This window comes from Chelonoidis abingdonii, chromosome 6 (genome assembly GCF_003597395.2).
Source record: "Chelonoidis abingdonii isolate Lonesome George chromosome 6, CheloAbing_2.0, whole genome shotgun sequence".
NCBI lineage: Eukaryota > Metazoa > Chordata > Testudines > Testudinidae > Chelonoidis > Chelonoidis abingdonii.
The window spans coordinates 79,263,732-79,282,591 of record NC_133774.1 but is presented as its reverse complement, the minus strand read 5'-3'; the positions used below and the strand labels follow the sequence as shown (position 1 = coordinate 79,282,591).

Here is an 18,860-nt window from a genome sequence, read left to right as displayed (position 1 = left end):
GCCTGCTAATTCAGAGCCTAACAATAAAGATTCTGCAGACTGAATTTACTCAGCAATATTGTTGGTATGTGACTCACAGATGCCAGTTCAGTCTTCCATACCCTTACTGGCTATGCTAATAGGAATAATAGCCATATCTTATTTTAGTCAGTAAAGCAAGCCAGACTTTGAATACCCAGTTGATTGGGTGAAAAGGTGCTATTTTTACAGTCAGTTTTCAGAGCAGAACAGCACTTTAAAACTGCAGATTTATTGATTTTAAGAAACAAGACAAAGATTTACTTACTGGTAACAGTTCTTTGAGAGTTGCCTTTGGGCATTCACACTAATAGGATTCAGCACCTCACAAGTTGCTGTATAGAAAAGCTGTGCCAGTGTGGGTGGGGACAGCTATAAGGTTTTGTGCTAGGATGGCATAATTGAATGTGTCTATATAAGGAAACTCACCAGCCAGGCCTCCTCGGTTATTTCTCTCCAATACAAAAAATTCCAAGACACAGATGACGGCAGGTGTGAAGTGGGAGACCACTCTTGAAGAACAGTTACCAGTACATAGCCTCTCTTTCTTCTTCTGTGGACCAACTCCATGTGGGTTTATTTTACAGCTCAGGAAGTGTCTGATGGTAGCAGAACATCCCTGCCTGCTCCATTGCATCGGGAAGAGTGTAGATTGGATGCAGGTAGAAGAAAGATATATTCCTCTACCACCTTAGACTCCTGTTTGGAAAAGTGTCCAGCAGTTATTTCATGATACTTCTGCACTTTATGGGACTCTATTTAACACCATCTTGGATTATTTACCCTGAAGAGCAAAGAGAAACTGCAAAGTGACTGGTTACCGAGGGAAGGACAGTAGCCAGGTATGCTGAAGGCAGCTTATGACACCTCAAGTTCAATGTTATGACCACTGGTATAGCTCTGAGAAGATACTCCTGGCTCTGAGCACTGGGCCTTGCGCCAGACTCTTAGAAGCTAATTGAGAACCTACCCTTTGAGGGCAGCCCTTTTTTGTTACAAGTCAGATAACACTTTGGAAAAGATCAAGTCTGAGAGTTGCAGCTCCATCTCTGGAACTCTCTTCATTTGCATCTGCTGCTAAAAAAAAAAAAAAAAAAAAGCTGTATTACATAGCCTTTTTAAAGCCAATCTCCAGCTGTTCAGTAACAGCAGAGTACCCTACTTCAGAGGCAATATCAACCTCTGGCCTTTTCTATAATGGCTCCTGTAAGGAGAACACAACATAGAAAAAGAATCCTTTGCTGTACATCATCCCAGCCACCAGCTCCAGTTTTGATGGGATGCCAAAGAGCTGCACCACTTCTCCCCCTATGGTTTGGGGCTCATCTTTCTTTCTTTCTTCATTGTTTGTTCAAGATTCCTACAGAGCAGTGGATATTAGATACCAGGCCCCCTCACTTTCCCTATCTTCTGGGGACTTTTTCTCACAAGAAACTCCTATTGGAGGGCTAAGCTCCCTTCTTCATAAAGGTGCTATAAATGAAGTTCCTGTGCAGCACCAAAGGAGGGGTTTTACTCCAGATATTTCCTAATACCTAAGCAAGGAGATGGTCTGAAACCGGTCCTGGATAGCGGAAACCCCAACAGATATAAAAACTTTAAAGTTCAGAATATTGTCATCAGGGTACATTAACCCATCCCTGTCCATAGGGGACTGGTATGCAGCTTGTGTCTTAAAGGATGCTTGCTTCCATGTAGCAGTAAAACCTGCCCAATCCGAAGTATCTCCAGTTCTGTGCGGGATCAAATCACTTCACTATCATCCTTTATGGTCTGTCCACAGCAATGATAGTATTCACAAAATGCCTCTTGACATTTGCAGTTCAGTGCTAAAGGGGCTGAATCCCATTACTTGGAATACACAGTCTCTCTCAGAGAAGAACAGATTTACCAGGGCTTAATTTTGCTGAGCTCCATCAACTTCAACTCCTGGAGCTAAGGGCACTCTGGACCATCCAGGATCAGATCCCACTATCCTTACTCTTGGGAAGGGAGACGTAGTAAATCATATGCTATTTACAGTAAAGAAAATTAGTTCAATTCTTCCTGTCATGATTCAGAATTTTTTCATATAGGATATGAGGAACTGTTTGCTCAGAACATTAAAACTTTAAATTACACAGATTTCACCATGAGCTGGAAACAAGATGGCAGTTTCCCTTTCTTTTTTAACATTTTTAAATAGTTAGCAATACACATATTTATAGATGGATGATGTGATATGTTTTTACAGCTACAGTTTTTCTTAAGGCTGAGTGCAAAGCTAATGCTAGCATTTCTTTGCTAGCCTTTCAAGTACTGCAATCTTAGCCTCGTATCTCCTGAAATAAACTGCAATGGGCTAGGAATATGCATGTCTTTTTTCAGCCTTGAAGCAAAGCAGCAGAAAGATATTGGCCAGATCTTTTGTCTGGATAACTGAACTCCCTTGCTGATAAATCTGTTTCAGACATCATGCCAAGTAGAAAAATCCCTTGGTCATAAATTCATAATAATGACGGATTCACAGCATTGAATACTCAGCTATTCTCAACAGTTCAAACACACTTTTGGTTTGGAGTAGAGTAAGTTCTGTCACTGTTATAGACTAGTTGCATCTCTGTCTCCATTTTGGTGTCTCTGAGTGCACTCCCACAAGGACCTGGGCTACAATATTTTGATCAACTGTTCTGACCCAGCAGGTCCAACTGATGTCAAAACATACCACGAAACTTTTAGTGCACAGTAGCAGGGACCACGTGGATTGATGACAATAATCCCTGCAGCCTACAAAACCATCACAAAAGTTCTTCTGTACTGAAGTATAATCTGGGTAAATGAAATTCTAAATGTTCTTTGAAAACTGTATGAGGCAATATTTTATTTCTGGTCATGAGAGATTTATATGTAACCAGCAGGATGACTGTCCCAAGTCTATCCTGTGTGATGGGGCAAGGCCAGATGGCTACAGTAAAGTACTGAGAAACAGGTATGTTAGCCCCAGGCTAAACAAATCCCTAGGACCATGGTAACCAAATGGCAGTTGCTCCAGGTTAATCAAGGCACCTTAGCCAATTAAGACCTTTCTAGAAGACAGTGGAGATAGCTACTTTAATTAGAACACCTGAGCCAAATTAGGGCAGGCTAATCAGGCACCTGGGTTTAAAAAGGAGCTCACTCCAGTTAGGCAGGAGGAGCCAGAGGAGAAGGAGTGCAAGTGAGGAGCTGGGAGCAAGAAGTGAGAGTGAGAGAGTGTACTGCTGGAGTATTTAGGAGACAAGCATTATCAGACATCGGAGGAAGATCCTGTGGTGAGGATAAAGAAGGTGTTTGGAGGAGGCCATGGGGAAGTAGCCCAGGGAGTTGTAGCTGTCATGCATCTGTTACAGGAGGTACTATAGACAGCTGCAATCCACAGGGCCCTGGGCTGGAACCCGGAGTAGAGGGCGGGCCCGGGTTCCCCCCCTACCTCCCAACTCCTGATCAGACACAGGATGAGTTGACCCAGACTGCGGGGAAGATCACTGAGGTGAGCAAATCTGCCAAGAAGCGCAAGACCCACCAAGGTAGAGGAGGAACTTTGTCACACCTGACAATTTGTCTTAAAAGTCTTTTTTTTTTTTTTTTTTTAAATTAGCAGCTATCCAAACAAGTGTTAAAGTGCTGTCTAGTCAGACAGCAGTCAAAAAGCTGCTGTCTTTGGCTGTTTGCACGTATCCCATTTGCAACTCCTTTATGTGTTATTTCCAAGCATTACATACAAAATAAAATGGCTTTGACTTAACCAAAAATGTATGTCTCAATTTATTCTACATTTTCCCTGGACAACATCACAGAACTATGTGCCAAATTTTAAGGCTGGGAAACAAATTAAAGCAAAATACCATAACAACAAGCAGCAGCTGCTTAATGGACATGTCAAATCTTCACATAAAAGTTGTCTGAAAATTTGGAAGATTATTAAAAAGATCAAATAATGGTTTACAACCTTCACCCTTTGATGTCAGAGGACATTCTCCTCCTGACCTTTTGCAGGATTCCTTAGACTCCTAGTCATGTCTTGTAATTTAAACCAAATTAAAAAAAATTCTTTTGGGAGTTCTTGACCCTGGGAAGTAAGAAACTTAGCCAAACTGGCTGTGCTAATGAAATCAACATTATGGACCTCATTCAAGCACAGGACTGACCTGGTGTTCCAGCTGATATATCTGCAAACTGTATTGTACTGGTTCACCAATATCTTTCAATGAGCCATGGCTACAAGTAATTCAAAGGTGTGTTTATTGGTCCAATCCTGATTTTCATTAAGAAATGTTTTTAATAACTAGTTGCTTCCTTGTACTGTGGGATGATAATACAAGTTTGAGTTCAAGCAAACAAATGAGGCTCTAATTTGGACCCAGAACAATCCTTTGGTCTCCTGAATTACACCTGGAAGCACTAGGGCTAAGAGTAACTATTTCCTTTGTTAAAAATCAAAGTAGGAGCTTGCTTATGGACCATAGGTCATCTGATTTGGAGTTGGATTTTTTGTGGTTAAATTTGGAGTAATGAAATCTTTAAAAAAGTTTAGGCAGGATGGTGGATGGTCAGAGAAAGCTATTCTATCACTGAAAATAGAAGGCTCTACTCATTTGATAAATCAGTACCACAATGTTTAATTCAAATAATCCAGGTGATACAATATACATAAGAGAACAATTTGGTTTTAGAAGACTGGACGGAAGAGTGAACCCTAAATTTGACATCTGGATTTTGGAGAGAGAATATTTTTCAAGTTTAATCACAGAAACAAAACTCCCGTTAATGAATAAAGTTGGTATTGCTGTCTCAGTTCAGAGCTTGGTTAACTTCTTCCAAAGTCAGATTAGCTGAAATTGCAGAAGAGACAATGAAAACATCACCCTAACCTTACTGCTCTTACAGCATTTTAAATTTAATATAAGTTTTTTCTTATGAGGGGCAGGCGACTTCCATTCTAGCATGTGGGTGAGTCTATAGTGAATTCTCAGAGCCATGCATTTATTACCTTCACCTGCTTCTGCAAGAAATGACATGATTTTTTCTGAAAAACTGCACAAGCATATCACTGTACCTGTGGGACACTAATGGGAAGTATAGTACTAATTTGCACTCTTTTCTACAGATCTAAGTTTCCTTCCCTACAGCTGTCAGCATCAAGTCCTAAACCCATACTTGTTGTACAGTGTCTTTTGCATTCCTGCACAAAAGAACAAAATAAGCATGTCAATAAAAAGGCAGCTAAGGAAGAGGTTTCTCTGAGCTGGGAGTATCCCTGTTTTACCAAGAAAAAGATGTTAAGTGATTTGGGTAGGAGGCACTGTGATATAATGATTTAGGCATGAACTGGGCTGTAATCCAGTTTCTTACACTAACTTGTATTATTTTGAGCAACTATTTACACAGCCTTTGCGCCTTATTTCCTTAGCTGCAAAACTGAGATCTATTTTAGAGGGAAGATGTTTGTAAGATGCTATAAAGTATTTAATGGAAATTATGGGCAGCCTGGGGCAGAGGTGGGAACAGAAAATGAGTCCATACTTCTGCTCGTTCTTCTAAGTCATTGTGACTTTTATTTGGCGGGGGGCAGGAAGAAGGGAAAGTAAAGTAGTTATGGGATTATTGTCATTTTTACCTGAGGTCATTTAATAAGCATTTAACTGCAAATAGCTGCATCTCTTTACAAAATACATTTCTACTGTTTCCTGTGTATGTACTGCGTCATTTTGAAATATCCTTAATTTTTGTATTTTACATTCAAGTATTCAGACTTTACAAAGCACAAACTACTCACAATATTTTAAGTATACCCTGGAAAAACTATTTATTGCACTATAAAATAACTTCCTATGTCCTTTCACAAATAAGTGAATTCAACTGAAATCTTGTGGAAGTCGGAGTAAAGTGGAGAAGAGGCACAGAAAGCATGAAGTCCAAAGATTACTTTCCAAATAATTTGAGTATGTAAAGAGGAATTACTAATGGAAACTTCTGCAACCACTACAATGCATATGTTTACTGTTTAAAGTCAGTATCTACTTATCCTCCACTGTTTACTCAACCACACTCAGTAATATTTTAACATGCTATACTACAAAACAGGAGACGAGACAACACAGAACCTCACTGTACCCTAGAAAATAGTGCAAAACTACCTCCAAAATCCAAAAGCTGTTGACAGACCCAGTATTTAGAAAAAAGATACATATATTTATACACAAGATGTTAGCTGGAAATAGCCAAAGTTTATGTATTAAAGCCACAGGAAAAGGATTATAATGTAGCAAAACACTTGGGGTGAAATCCTGGCCTCTCTGAATTCAATGGAAGTTGGGCTATTGACTTCAACAGGGCCAAGATTTCACCTCTGGTCAGAAAAATTTATGAGAGAGCTGACGTGTTATAACAGTTCAATAGCAGCTGTTAGGGGTGGGGAAAAAGAGAAATCAAAACTTTAGACTCAGTATTACATAAGAAACAGCAGGAAATATAACACAATGGAAAGATGTGGTAACAGATTTTAAGACTGGAGGAAGTTGGAGGGCAAATAACCACAAACATAGAACGTACACAGTGCAAAGAAGGGTTGCAAGAGGTAACCGCTGGAAGACATTAAATAAAAATAGGCAGTATAAATTGGGCAAAAGAACATGTTGGAGAAGAGGTGGGAGTTTAAAACGAATCTCAAAATAGCAATTATTCAAACAAATACATAAGAAAGATAAAACTATCTGGCTAAAAGAAGAGCTCGTTAAAGAGCTACGCAATATAACATTGCCTTTCAGTGTCAAAACTAAACCTAAAACTGAAAGGGGCTAAATAAATGTACAATCCTTCCGTTTGTCCCTTCAGCAAGCAAATACACTGAGAAAAATATCACTAAAAAATATTTGGAGAGTACTCAAATGGTCACAATTTTAAATTGCCATATTATCCATTTTCAGTAAGTGGGAACAACAAACTTTTCACAAGGAGAGGGCAAAAAAATCTATTGGCGAGATTATGAACCATAGAGCAAAGAGGAAAACAGAAGCTAGACATAGTAACCTGCCCAAATGAATATATATGTTTTGTTTTGGAGAGAGAGAAGATTCCTAATGCTTAGGGTGCTATCCTGGGACTCAGCAAATATGGGGTCAATTCCCTGCTCTACCAGAGACTTCCTGCATGACATTGAGCAAGTAACAATCTCGGTGCTTCAGCTCCCCATCGGTAAAACAGAAACAACAATACTTTCCCTACCTTGCAGTGGTGTCACAAGGATAAAGCTTTGTATATAAACTTCTAAGATAGATGTTCAACTCTTGAGTTAATCACTGACTAAACTGGTAGAAGACCCAATAGCTAATAAAAACCTTAAATGAGGAGAAGGTCCTAAAGAGGGGAAAGAGTTTGACATTCTAGATTGATCAAAAAAAAAAAAAATCAGATGTAGTCAGAGCCCCATGTTTAACACAATTATATGATAATGCAAATGGCTATATAATTCAGTTTTGAAAATTTGCTAAATAAAACCCTGGCTGTGCAGCATAATCCCTCAGATGTTGCCAGTGCCCGTTCTTAAGTATCTTTGCTTGCCTTCTGCAATTTCTCTCAAAAGGAGAGTTCAGTGAAGTTCCTGAGTCCATACTGCTGCCCTTAAAGGGGCAAAACAAGAGAAATTCTTTGCTAAAGAACAACAACAAATGGGAAGTATGATCAACTGTAAGAGTGGAGAAAGCCAGCAGCAGAAATGGGTTCAGTGTTTATAGGATCAAAAGAGGCTTGCTGGAGACTGTGGATGCCACGTAGCAGTTTAAAAGTGTCACTGGAGCTGCCTGTACCCAAGTCCACCATTCTTTCAGACTTGCCTGACAAAATACTGTCCCCAGGCACTAGCAGCAAGTGGGAACTCCCTTCTCCATATTCATTTGAAGGAAATATGAGCTTCTGAAGTTCAGCTCCATACACTTCTACAGGACTTACAGCTTTGAATTAAACCTACAGCTGATTCATTCATCACATGCACTCTCTTTACAAGTCTCACATCATAACTCACAACACATAAAAGGATATGAAGTTGTCTTTCAATTGGTTTTTAGAATTTTTCAAAGGTTTGCTCATTGTGGAAATACCAAAAAATACCAAGTGAGGAGACACAACATTCCTCTTCAGTCCATTTAAAAATGCAGTTTCTTAATCTTTTTTGGCTCTCATTCTGACCATTTCACTCCTGTCTTTGAGCCATCTGTTCCTCAACAGCCATATGCAATGAAGTGGACCCACAGTCTTGAAGCAGAGTGTGCAGTTTTTGATGCAGGAACACATGAGAAAACGACAACCATACCCCATGTGAGGCACCAGTAAGAGCATCAGATGAGACACGCCATTGAATTATATGTTTGGAGAGCCCAGGGCCAGCCGCAGCTAGAAATAAGGGGATAAGCTCATACTACTTTGCATGGCTTCCTACTGATGGATCTTAAAAGATTGACTAAGGAGATGAAAACACCTATGGGAGGAAGGATGGAATCACTTTCTTTAGAGAATTTCAACTGGATTACCTATAGCAGGAGCACAGAGAATCCATGTGGTAGGCTGAGGTCTAGTCTAATGCAATCCTGTGCAGTGAAAGCAGGACTCCATATGCCAGATTGGATGGTCATCCATATGATGTCAGGCTAGCGCTGGCTGGAAACTAGAATTCCTATTCTACAGGAAATTCTGAAGTTTTGAATTTTCTTCTTCTTCAGAATGAGAACAACAAAATTTCTTGGAGAACTAAATTAGTTTTGTTTTTGAAAAGTCAAAGTGGCCTTATCAAAATATTTTTTTCAGTAAAAACAAAATAATTTAGTTTTTACTATTCATGTGACTTGTTTTTATATATCAGTTTACAATAAAAGTTGAAATATTTCAGCTAATATATTGTGACATGACAAAGCATTCTGACTTATTTTAAGTTATTTCATATTTTGTTACATAAAATTGATGATTGGTATTCTGATAATTGGTCATTACTAATAAAATTGGTAATTGGTATGCTAATTGTTTTGATAACTGGTAATTTCCTATTGAAATTGATATAATAAAACAAAAATATAGCTGGGAAGCCCACCATTCCCCAGCCTGGGTTCCATCAAATTGGCATTTTCTAATGGAAAATATTTGGTTGGAAAGTTTTCAACCAGCTCCACATCAGGTATTGTGTGAGAGGGGGGAACACTTAGGTTGCAGATGTCTCAGTTAACTGGAGAGCAGCTGCGTGCAGTGGATAGTCCAAGTCTTTGAAATAGGTTCTTCTATCCCAGCTACCAGGTGAGGAAGCTGATTCCTGTTACAGCTGGAGACAAACTGCTATATTTGTGAACCATCAAATTAATTATACACTGGGTAACTACACTAAGAAGTTCACTGTTATATTTCCATCTGAAGACAAAGGAACTTTACTCAAGTGTCCTGGCAGATACAGATGGAATAGTGAGCTTTTAAAAAAGCATAGGAAAGAAGAGGATGGAAAATATTCTAGGCAGGATGTCAGAGTACACAGTAAGGATTTAACCTGACAACAAAAGTTTGAGACACTAAACAGTTCTATTATTAAATTGATGACTATATCAAGTTAAACTATTTTCTATCACGTTCCTGTAACGTGAGAACATTATGAACAGTTTGTTATAAAGGCTTGATAAGCTTCTGTTTGGAATGACTAGACTATTCAGGAGTAGCAAATTCAAAGTCATCCTAAGTGAGTGCTAAATAAAATTTATACTACCTCATTTATATTACTAAGTATTTATGATATGGTAGTGCGTAAATGCCTTAATAAGGCAGAGGCCCCATTCTGATGGGTGTTTTACAAACACAGAAGGAAGACAATGCCGGCCCTATAATGCATACAACCAATACATTTCAAAAGTTTCAGTGTCAGTCCTAATGTAGATTAGTGGGCAGAGTACAGTGGAATTATTCAGTGGTGCAAGATAAGTGCATTCTATTATCAGGATGAAGATTACTACATGGACACCACTACCAAACATGATATGATGTTATATCTCATTTGTCTTTTATATAGCGAGATAAAAAAATACAGTCAATTATAAATTGGAACAGTAATCCATAATAAATCCTCCAAGTAGTGAGTCTTATACCTAACGAAATTCCATCAGGGTCAGTATTAGCACAGGCATGCAACAGAAATCAAAATTTACAAGTAACAACAAAATGTCAGATGGATAGCCAACAGAAGACAACTAATGCAAAATGACCAGGAAAGTTTAGAACAGCCAGCCATGTTCAAGGAGAGGCGATTCAGTACACAGAAACAAACTGGAAAGGTTGCACAACTACAACTGACGCATGGTTAGTAGACTAAATATGAAGTTCGGATGATATTAGTGTGAAAAAAATATTTCTCTAATATTGATCATTGAACTAGGGAGATGAGACTATACAGCCAGATGGATGGCTCCTGGAACGTTACAATGATACCAGATGTATCTCTAACTAAACCTTCAAGTTCAATATGTATTTGAAAGAAAGCCTGAAAACACAAGAGGGGCACTAAAAACTGTACAAATCTTGGGACTAATAGGCATGCAATGACTGAAGCTACTCAAAGATGCTGAGAAGAGTGGGGAAAATGTTTAGTGAAAAGGTAGTTATTATAGAGCTACGTAGAAGGGAGTTCAGCCTAGATGTTAATGTTATAGAAGACTTGTGAGCAACTCCCCACCATGGGAGACGGTCCAGGTATATTACTTCTAATATGGTTAAGCGGAAGTGATGATGTTGTCATTTTTAGATTGTAAGTTTCTCAGAGAAAAGGTTATTTTATGTACTGGCACTACATGAGACACTGTTAGCCCTTAATTATATTATGTAGGCCAAATAATCATAGAATTATAGGACTGGAAGGGACCTTGAGAGGTAATCTAGTCCAGGCCCTTCCACTCATGGCAGGACTAAGTATTATCTAGACCATCCCTGACATGCGTTTGTCTAACCTGCTCTTAAAAATCTCCAATGATGGAGATTCTACAACCTCCGTAAGCAATTTATTCCAGTGCTTAACCACCCTGACAGTTAGGAAGTTTTTCCTAATGTCCAATCTAAACCTCCCTTGCTGCAATTTAAGCCCACTGCTTCTTGTCCTATCCTCAGAGGTTAAGAAAAACAGTTTTTCCCTCTCCTCCTTGTAACAACCTTTTACGTATTTGAAAACTTATGTCCCCTCTCAGTCTTCTCTTCTCCAGATTAAACAAACCCAATTTTTCAATCTTCCCTCACAGATCATGTTTTCTAGACCTTTAAACCACTTTGTTGTTCTTCTCTGGACTTTTTCCAATGTAAGAGGGTTTTCTAATCTTATATGAGATAGGATTTAAAGTTTAGTATTTCTTCTTGACTTGGTTAGATTTAAAATACTATAAAAAAGCCACACATAAGGCCACCAAAGGTACTGTTCTCTTTTTTAACTGCATAGTCTCATCATTTTTTGCCTATTTATTTCCTCCTCAACTCCTAATAATGCTGATGGCTCTGCTCAGATAAGGGTAGACTGAAGTGATGGAATTTGCCCAACTAATGAAAATTCAACTACAGAGTTTCTCTATGTTGTGTTTGATTCAGGAAATATCAGCTGAGAAGAAAAAATCAGCTAAGTGTTTGTATTCATTTTGTTCAAGAATGTAAACTACAAAAATATTGCTTTTTGTTTATAACCAAGAATGGACTATGTGAATTTGTGGGCCTGATACACAGTCTATAGCATTCTTATTATTATAATCAGAGTTTAGTAAGTAGGAGGTAGTGAAATGCACAAGGTTTTCTAGTCATAGTTTGACATAACTATTTAGCATTAAAATATCTACTCGGGAAATGAAGAGCAAGCAGTTTTATATGCTATTACTAGTGAAATAATGTTTCCCTTGAAAGGAATCAAAACCACCAACCTAAAATAAGTTTCTGCGCCCTCTGTGTCAGTAGTTAAACCTCTACATCAAACATAAATAGGCAAAACACTAAAACTTGAGCACAGATTTGCAGACCGCACAAATAAAATCTATCCTCCATGCAGATAATTCTCTAATTTTCTATATTTCTCTTATTGTCCACTCTCAATTAAACTACTTATTTGCTTTTTCCTGTTCCTGTGATTATCAAATTATTAAATATGAACAAGAAATTTTCCCCTCGTAACCAGTCTCAGAAGATACATGATAATCAGACCGAGATTTGATCTTGATTAACTTCATCAGGACAGTGTGGTTGTAGTACCTGAATAGATAGGTGATCATCTCTGATGAGGGAAGCATATATTGGCAAGATGAGACTCTTTTTCCTGAAAAGAGAGTCTGATTTACACCTGCTCCTATCACCATCAGACAGTCTCCATTCTACTGATCATATTAGAAGGAGTTTGGAATCCACCATCTTGGCAAATAAGTGTTTCAGAAATAAAAGAGAAAGGAGTGGGATTTAAAAGGAATCAGAATAGAAGTGTTTTTTCCAAGAATACTAATAAAATATTTTTCATAATCTTTTAACATTTAAGTTGAATTCTGCCATGGCAGCTAGTGTACAGAAACTTAACTCCTTGTGACAACTTTTCATTGAAATAGTTAATTTAGAACTACAATTCCTGTCAGTGGTTTCTAAAAGTCTATCTCCAGTTTACTAGAACAGGCACTTCCAAGTAATCTACGAAATTATTAACGTTAGAGAAAAATGAAGGTAAAAATAATGTATAACTAATGTTTCACAAGGTACATCCCTTTATTTCTGTAATCACAAAATCATGATTTTGTACAGGAATGTGTAAGTGAACATTAATCAATGCAATTAAATTTGTTTAATAAAGATCAGGTAAACATACTACAGAACATATTGTATTGTAAAGAACAAAAATATCATAACTTTCTGGCCTTGCAGTGCACATTTTAGTGCAAGTATTAAGACACAATAGTGTTCAATTCAGCAAAATATTGCAGAATATCATGCCACAGTCCACTTCAAAGAGGGTCAGGACATGCAGTTTGTCAGTAAAATGCTGTAGTATATAAAAAAAGACATGGTAATTCATAAAATATATAGTGGTTTATTTGAATGATTTTAAAGTGATTTCACTGTGGAATTTAGCTTAGCCGGGACAAACATCCAAAGTGTCTTCTGGTTTGGAATATTCTCCTTTCTAGGCAATGGCTTTGGCTTCAGGTAGGAATGCCTCCCAGTATTTTATCAGCTTGAAGACAAGGAAGAAAAAAAAGTTCAGCATTTTCCAAAAGCACATTTTCTGCCAACGTGGCAATTCCAGGAAAGCACCTAGTAGTAATGTTTACATAAATCCATTCATTACTATGGAGTAATCTCTAAAAGTTGACACTTCAGTCATTTGTCTTTACACAATAAGCATGGATATATTTACAAAAGTAGCTCTCCTCTAGGCAGATTTCCCACTCCAGGATACTTTGAAAGGATTTGGATTCATGTAAAATGGAGGATTAGGATATATTACATGTAATGAGAAAGAAGGTTTTCCATCCAAAATAGCATTTATACATTACGCACATGGGAACTGAACCTACTCTTCAGATGATTTTATTGCTGTTCAACATTCAGCATTTGTATCTGTCAGGTGAATAAACTAAAATCCGAACACTCAATTTCTAAAACTAAAATAGACACCCCTTCCATAATAATTTATAAACACTTCACTCTATGACTAAAAAAATTCCATGCCTCCAATTTTCCTTCTGAGATTATGACGCATACAAGTGTCTTGAATGAGAGTACCTATATTATCTTAAATAGTTTTTGCATACAAGTCCAATGTTGCAAGAAAAAGCAAACTGTCTACAGCCCAGCCACACATGAATAAATTACTTCAGTTAATCAGTGATAGAAAAAACAAGACTAGGAGCATTTTTCTCCCCCTGTAAATATACTGAAACGAGAGAAGTTTAAAAAAGGTTACCGTAGTAACATGGATGAAAGACAGCACCAATATTCATATAAGTGTAGTTCTGTCTCCTTCCCACCCCTCCAAATCCAACCTAGAATGAGGTCAGTTTTTAATTTTACTAAATTTTACTAACATCATTTATAATTGAAAAATTCTCAGTCAGAGCTTCATTTTAGGTTAGTAATGAAACCCCTGGAATGAGTTCCACAAAGTTTAGCTTACCTGCTGTTGTGTTTGCACTAATGATTCTAAGTACTTGATAATAACAGTTTTAAAGTCTTTCACTCGTTCCTTCTGTTAATAAATGAAACAGATTAATTCTGGTAGAGTAATGTAAATAACCGATATTTTAGAATACCATATTGCTATTATATCATTACAGCAAATGAGAATGTCACTAAATTTGTATAACAGTTATACATGCCTCAAATCTTCCCACTTCTTTGCGTATGGTTTTGGAGATCTGTTCAAAGTCTCTCTCCCCTTGCTGAACTTTGGTCTCCCACTGGCAAAGGAAAAATGTGCATAAGACAAGACATTATGTTACTCATTGACATACCGAGAATAAGCAGACAGTTCTATCTATAATCTACCAGCACTAATAAATTAAGGAGAGAAAGCATTTTATTTCAACAAAATGCTATTTGCTTGGAGTTGAAAAGTAAGAGTATTTAATTTAAATTTGACAAAGCAACATTTCAGGGAAACTCAAGATAGTGGCCATGTCAATCCAACTATATTTTACACTGAGGAATGCCAAAAAATTCTGTCATTTAACAATATCTCCTCCTTTAGAGCTGATTATACAGACTTGAAATTTTTGTCAGCAAGAGCCCATTATTCACAGCAAACTCTTCCTATATCAGTTAAAATATCCTTTAGTGAAACCTTTGATGGCACTGCCTGTAAAAGGAGCATCCAGTTAAACTAAATTACCTAAAAAGTTTAAAAAACTTAAGTTGCCACACTTAGTAGCATGCCATTAATATTTCACTGCCACGTACAGCCTGGTTCAGGATCACTAGTTATCCCTAGCTTATGGAGAAAACTCCATAAGAACGGCCATACTGGGTCAGACCAAAGGTCCATCCAGCCCAGTATCTTGTCTGCCGACAGTGGCCAATGCGAGGTGCCCCAGAGGGAGTGAACCTAACAGGTAATGATCAAATAATCTCTCTCCTGCCATCCATCTCCACCCTCTGACAAACAGAGGCTAGGGACACCATTCCTTACCCATCCTGGCTAATAGCCATTAATGGACTTAACCTCCATGAATTTATCTAGTTCTCTTTTAAACCCTGTTATAGTCCTAGCCTCCTCAGGCAAGGAGTTCCACAGGTTGACTGCGCTGTGTGAAGAACTTCCTTTTATTTGTTTTAAACCTGCTGCTCATTCATTCATTTGGTGGCCCCTAGTTCTTATATTATGGGAACACGTAAATAACTTTTCCTTATTCACTTGCTCCACATCACTCATGACCACATCCCCACTTAGTCTCCTATTTTCCAAGCTGAAAAGTCCTAGCCTCTTTAATCAGTCCTCATATGGGTTCTGTTCCAAACCCCTAATCATCTTAGTTGCCCTTCTCTGAACCTTTTCTAATGCCAGTATATATTTTTTGAGATTTTGTTGCCCAATCACTTAGTTTTGTGAGATCTTTTGAAGTTCTTCACAGTTTGCTTTGGTCTTAACGATCTTGAGCAGTTTAGTATCGTCTGCAAACTTTGCCACGTCACTGTTTACCCCTTTCTCCAGATCATTTATGAATAAATTGAATAGGATTGGTCCTAGGACTGATCCTTGGGGAACACCATTAGTTATCCCTCTCCATTCTGAAAATTTACCATTTATTCCTACCCTTTGTTCTCTGTCTTTTAACCAGTTCTCAATCCATGAAAGAATGTTCCCTTTTATCCCATGACAACTTAATTTACATAAGAACTATTGGTGAGCGACCTTATCAAAGGCTTTCTGGAATCTAAGTATACTATGTTCGCTGGATCACCCTTGTCCACATGTTTGTTGACCCCTTCAAAGAACTTAATATACAGCATTGCCAGGTATGGTATCTTGTCCATAACTGCTGTAGCCAGTTTTCAGAATCTGCTCTCTTGCCTGCACAAACTGAGCTACGATGTGCACAGCTGCTGTCGATTGTAAATTGAGAAGATAGAAAAAAAGACTTGCAATTCTCAATGCTTGCAGCCTATTACACTTTCATACAAAGAGGCTTCAGGTTTTAAGAAACATTCAGAGGCTGAGATTGACAAATTTAGTTTCAAGTTGTAACTGAAGCTTGGGGATCAGCTGCCTGGTACAAACATCTTCCTGTAAACCAACCAACAGGTCAAACATACCAAAAATTTAGTAAGATCAATCTATATTAGGTTGCCAACAGGAAAATATTATTCCCTCTCCCCAGATAATTCTATAAAAAAGGTGATATTCAGTACTAAGACATAGCAAAGGATGCACTACAATATATTTTGCATCAAGGAACAATGCTTGAACAGTTTTATAGCTGGAAATACACAGCAAAATAAAAAAAAGTTAACATTTAAGTACATTTATTCTAATTTCCCTTATCTTTACTGTTCAGATGCCCATTCTGACATGGAATAGGTAATAAGCCACAACAGGACATGCTTCAGTAGGCTATTGATGTACACCTCAGGGAAGATTCTATGCTGTGCCTCTAACTGGTGCAATACAGAATTCAAAGCTTAGAATGCAGTGTTTGGCTTTGAGCCACCTTTGCACAATCCCTCTCCTGGGCTGGTCTGGAGAGACCCCCAGCATTAAGTAAAAGCTTGCCTAGATGAAAAGTTAGTGAACACAAAGCTGGAGTGTAAATCTATAGTGCACTAACATGCACCACAGTAACTGGCTGTGTAAGGTCAATGCACTCTAGTGTGCAGTAGCATGGTCCACATGACCAGTTAAGTATGTGGCATACTAGTGAGCTGTAGATTTACCCCAGCTTGCCACACACTATCTTTTCAAACAGAAAAGCCCCTAGGCATGCCTGGGGACCTGTCAAGTTATGGCAGCCTCCCTGAGCTAATCTATGGGCTGCAGCACTGCCTAGTATCTCTACAGTACTGTATCCCAGTTCCAATACAGATCTTCCACCGCCAGCCTGCGCTCAGCATGCCCTCTGTACTAAGGGGGAGGAGGGGAGGGAGAGAAGAGAAGGGATCAATGGAGGTCAATCTTACAGCCATCTTCTACAGTTCCAGGGGAATCCTTCCCTGGTTGGAAATGGAGCTTTTAGGGTCCCTATATGCCACTCCAGTCCTTTTACCTGGTATAAAGGGGCTGAGATACAAGTGAGGATCTTGCCCCTCATGGGCTTCAGCATCATGCCTGGGAAGTTAACAAGGAGTATTAATGCACACTCTGGAGTGGTTTTTAGCTATTTAAGTATGGCTCAATAATCTGAATAAAATTAAATCAATGTCTGGAATTGTAGTTTCTGCAACAAATCTTTCTCCTGTGAAGAAATACTTCCTAGTAGGAAAAAAGGAATCCTGCTTTGGGGCCAAGTAGGCCAGCCCTGTCCTTCATCTCTGTTGGTGTAAAATCAATAGAATATTTTAAAAATCTTTTTTGGTGTAATTGGCATAGAGTGTTTCCTCTTTTTGGTAATTCACTGTTTTGAGTTTGTGCATGGCAGTGACATCACCAAACTATCCAGCAGCCATTGAGAACATGGCTGTGGACAATCACTGATTCTCCTAAAAGTCAATAACTCATGAGAGCCAGTGGGTGGTATAATATTTTGTGGAGAAGGCCAAGTTCTATTTGTAAACTTCCTCAAGTCTAATAGGCAATACACTGTGAAAGTGCAGAAAAGACAAAAGCAGCTTGTGATTAGTGACCAATGAAGCAGCCAAACAAAACAACTGAAGATTTTAAGCTCTTTTATGCAGTGATGTTTTCCCACAATTGGATGACAAAGCTGGTACACACTCTTTTAGAGTACGTGTATTAATTCAATTTAAAAAAAAATTGTCCTACCTCTTCAATTTCCTTGGTGAAGCATGACAGAAAAAGTGTATAAATTATGACAAACTTCAACATGTTATATTTAAGTACTTTTACTGAAATTATACCACAGATATATATACACACATATATACGCACACGAGTATATATATATAGGCGGAAACGTTGCACCAATAAGGAAAACATGGAAATAGTTCTCAAATAGTCTTTTTTAAATTGACTGTTGCGATACACTTTAGTTTTAGAAACCAGAAGACAGTCATTTGACTGCATAGAAGTAAACTGACTCAATCGGTAAAGAATGTTTTTAAACTTTTCCATGTTTTTGTCTCCCCCAACCCATTCTATAAGAGAGAATAAAAGCACCTTACAGATTTCATATTGGTGTAACAACTGTGCATATTTTTATTTAATTAATATCATTCCTTTTAACAATTTCAGTAAACATGGAAAATAGCAAATGTGTAAGTGATTTATAAATAAAAATCCATATAAAAGTAGTGCATTATGCTGATGAATGAATCAATGGAAAATTTAGGCCTTCAGAATATAAATAGGTAGTCAGGCGTTCAACTTAATGATTACCTCCTTTATCTCATCCTTAGCTTGCTGCAGTTTATCAGGTTTGTTGGCAAGCTGGAGCTTTGCTTCGGCCTCACGTTTTTTCTGTAAAGTGACCTGAGCATCTTGCCATTTCTGCCAACATTTCATTCGATGATCTAACACGCCCTGTAAGTGTAATAATGCAACATTTTTTTTTTTAAAGTATCATGTTAACTATGTCAATGTGCTGCAAAATTAAAGAACAGGAAATAACGACTGAGTAAGACCTACTCTGCATCAGATATCTTGCAAATGTCTCCCAATCCAACTGTCTTAATTTTTCTAATAC

General features: G+C 37.9%; 1 protein-coding gene and 1 long non-coding RNA gene across 3 annotated transcripts in view; both read right to left on the bottom strand.

Annotated features, from left to right (window-relative positions):
• Positions 1–2,168: 2,168 nt before the first annotated feature.
• Positions 2,169–5,692, bottom strand: LOC142046989 (uncharacterized). Its single transcript, XR_012656128.1, has 2 exons — positions 3,587–5,692; positions 2,169–2,936 (listed from the first exon to the last, which is right to left on the bottom strand). It is a non-coding gene; the product is annotated as an uncharacterized LOC142046989 (long non-coding RNA).
• Positions 5,693–12,755: 7,063 nt separating this feature from the next.
• The window catches only part of SNX2 (sorting nexin 2), a 51,739-nt gene continuing 45,634 nt past the window's right edge, over positions 12,756–18,860 (bottom strand). For both annotated transcript variants that reach the window (XM_032790776.2, XM_075067172.1), the window contains exons 12-15: positions 18,554–18,697; positions 14,385–14,465; positions 14,183–14,254; positions 12,756–13,240 (exon numbers count right to left, since the gene is read on the bottom strand). In XM_032790776.2, coding sequence (XP_032646667.1) covers positions 13,190–13,240; positions 14,183–14,254; positions 14,385–14,465; positions 18,554–18,697 — 348 coding nt within the window. In that variant the 3' untranslated portion in view covers positions 12,756–13,189. The remainder of the gene's footprint in view (positions 13,241–14,182; positions 14,255–14,384; positions 14,466–18,553; positions 18,698–18,860) is intronic.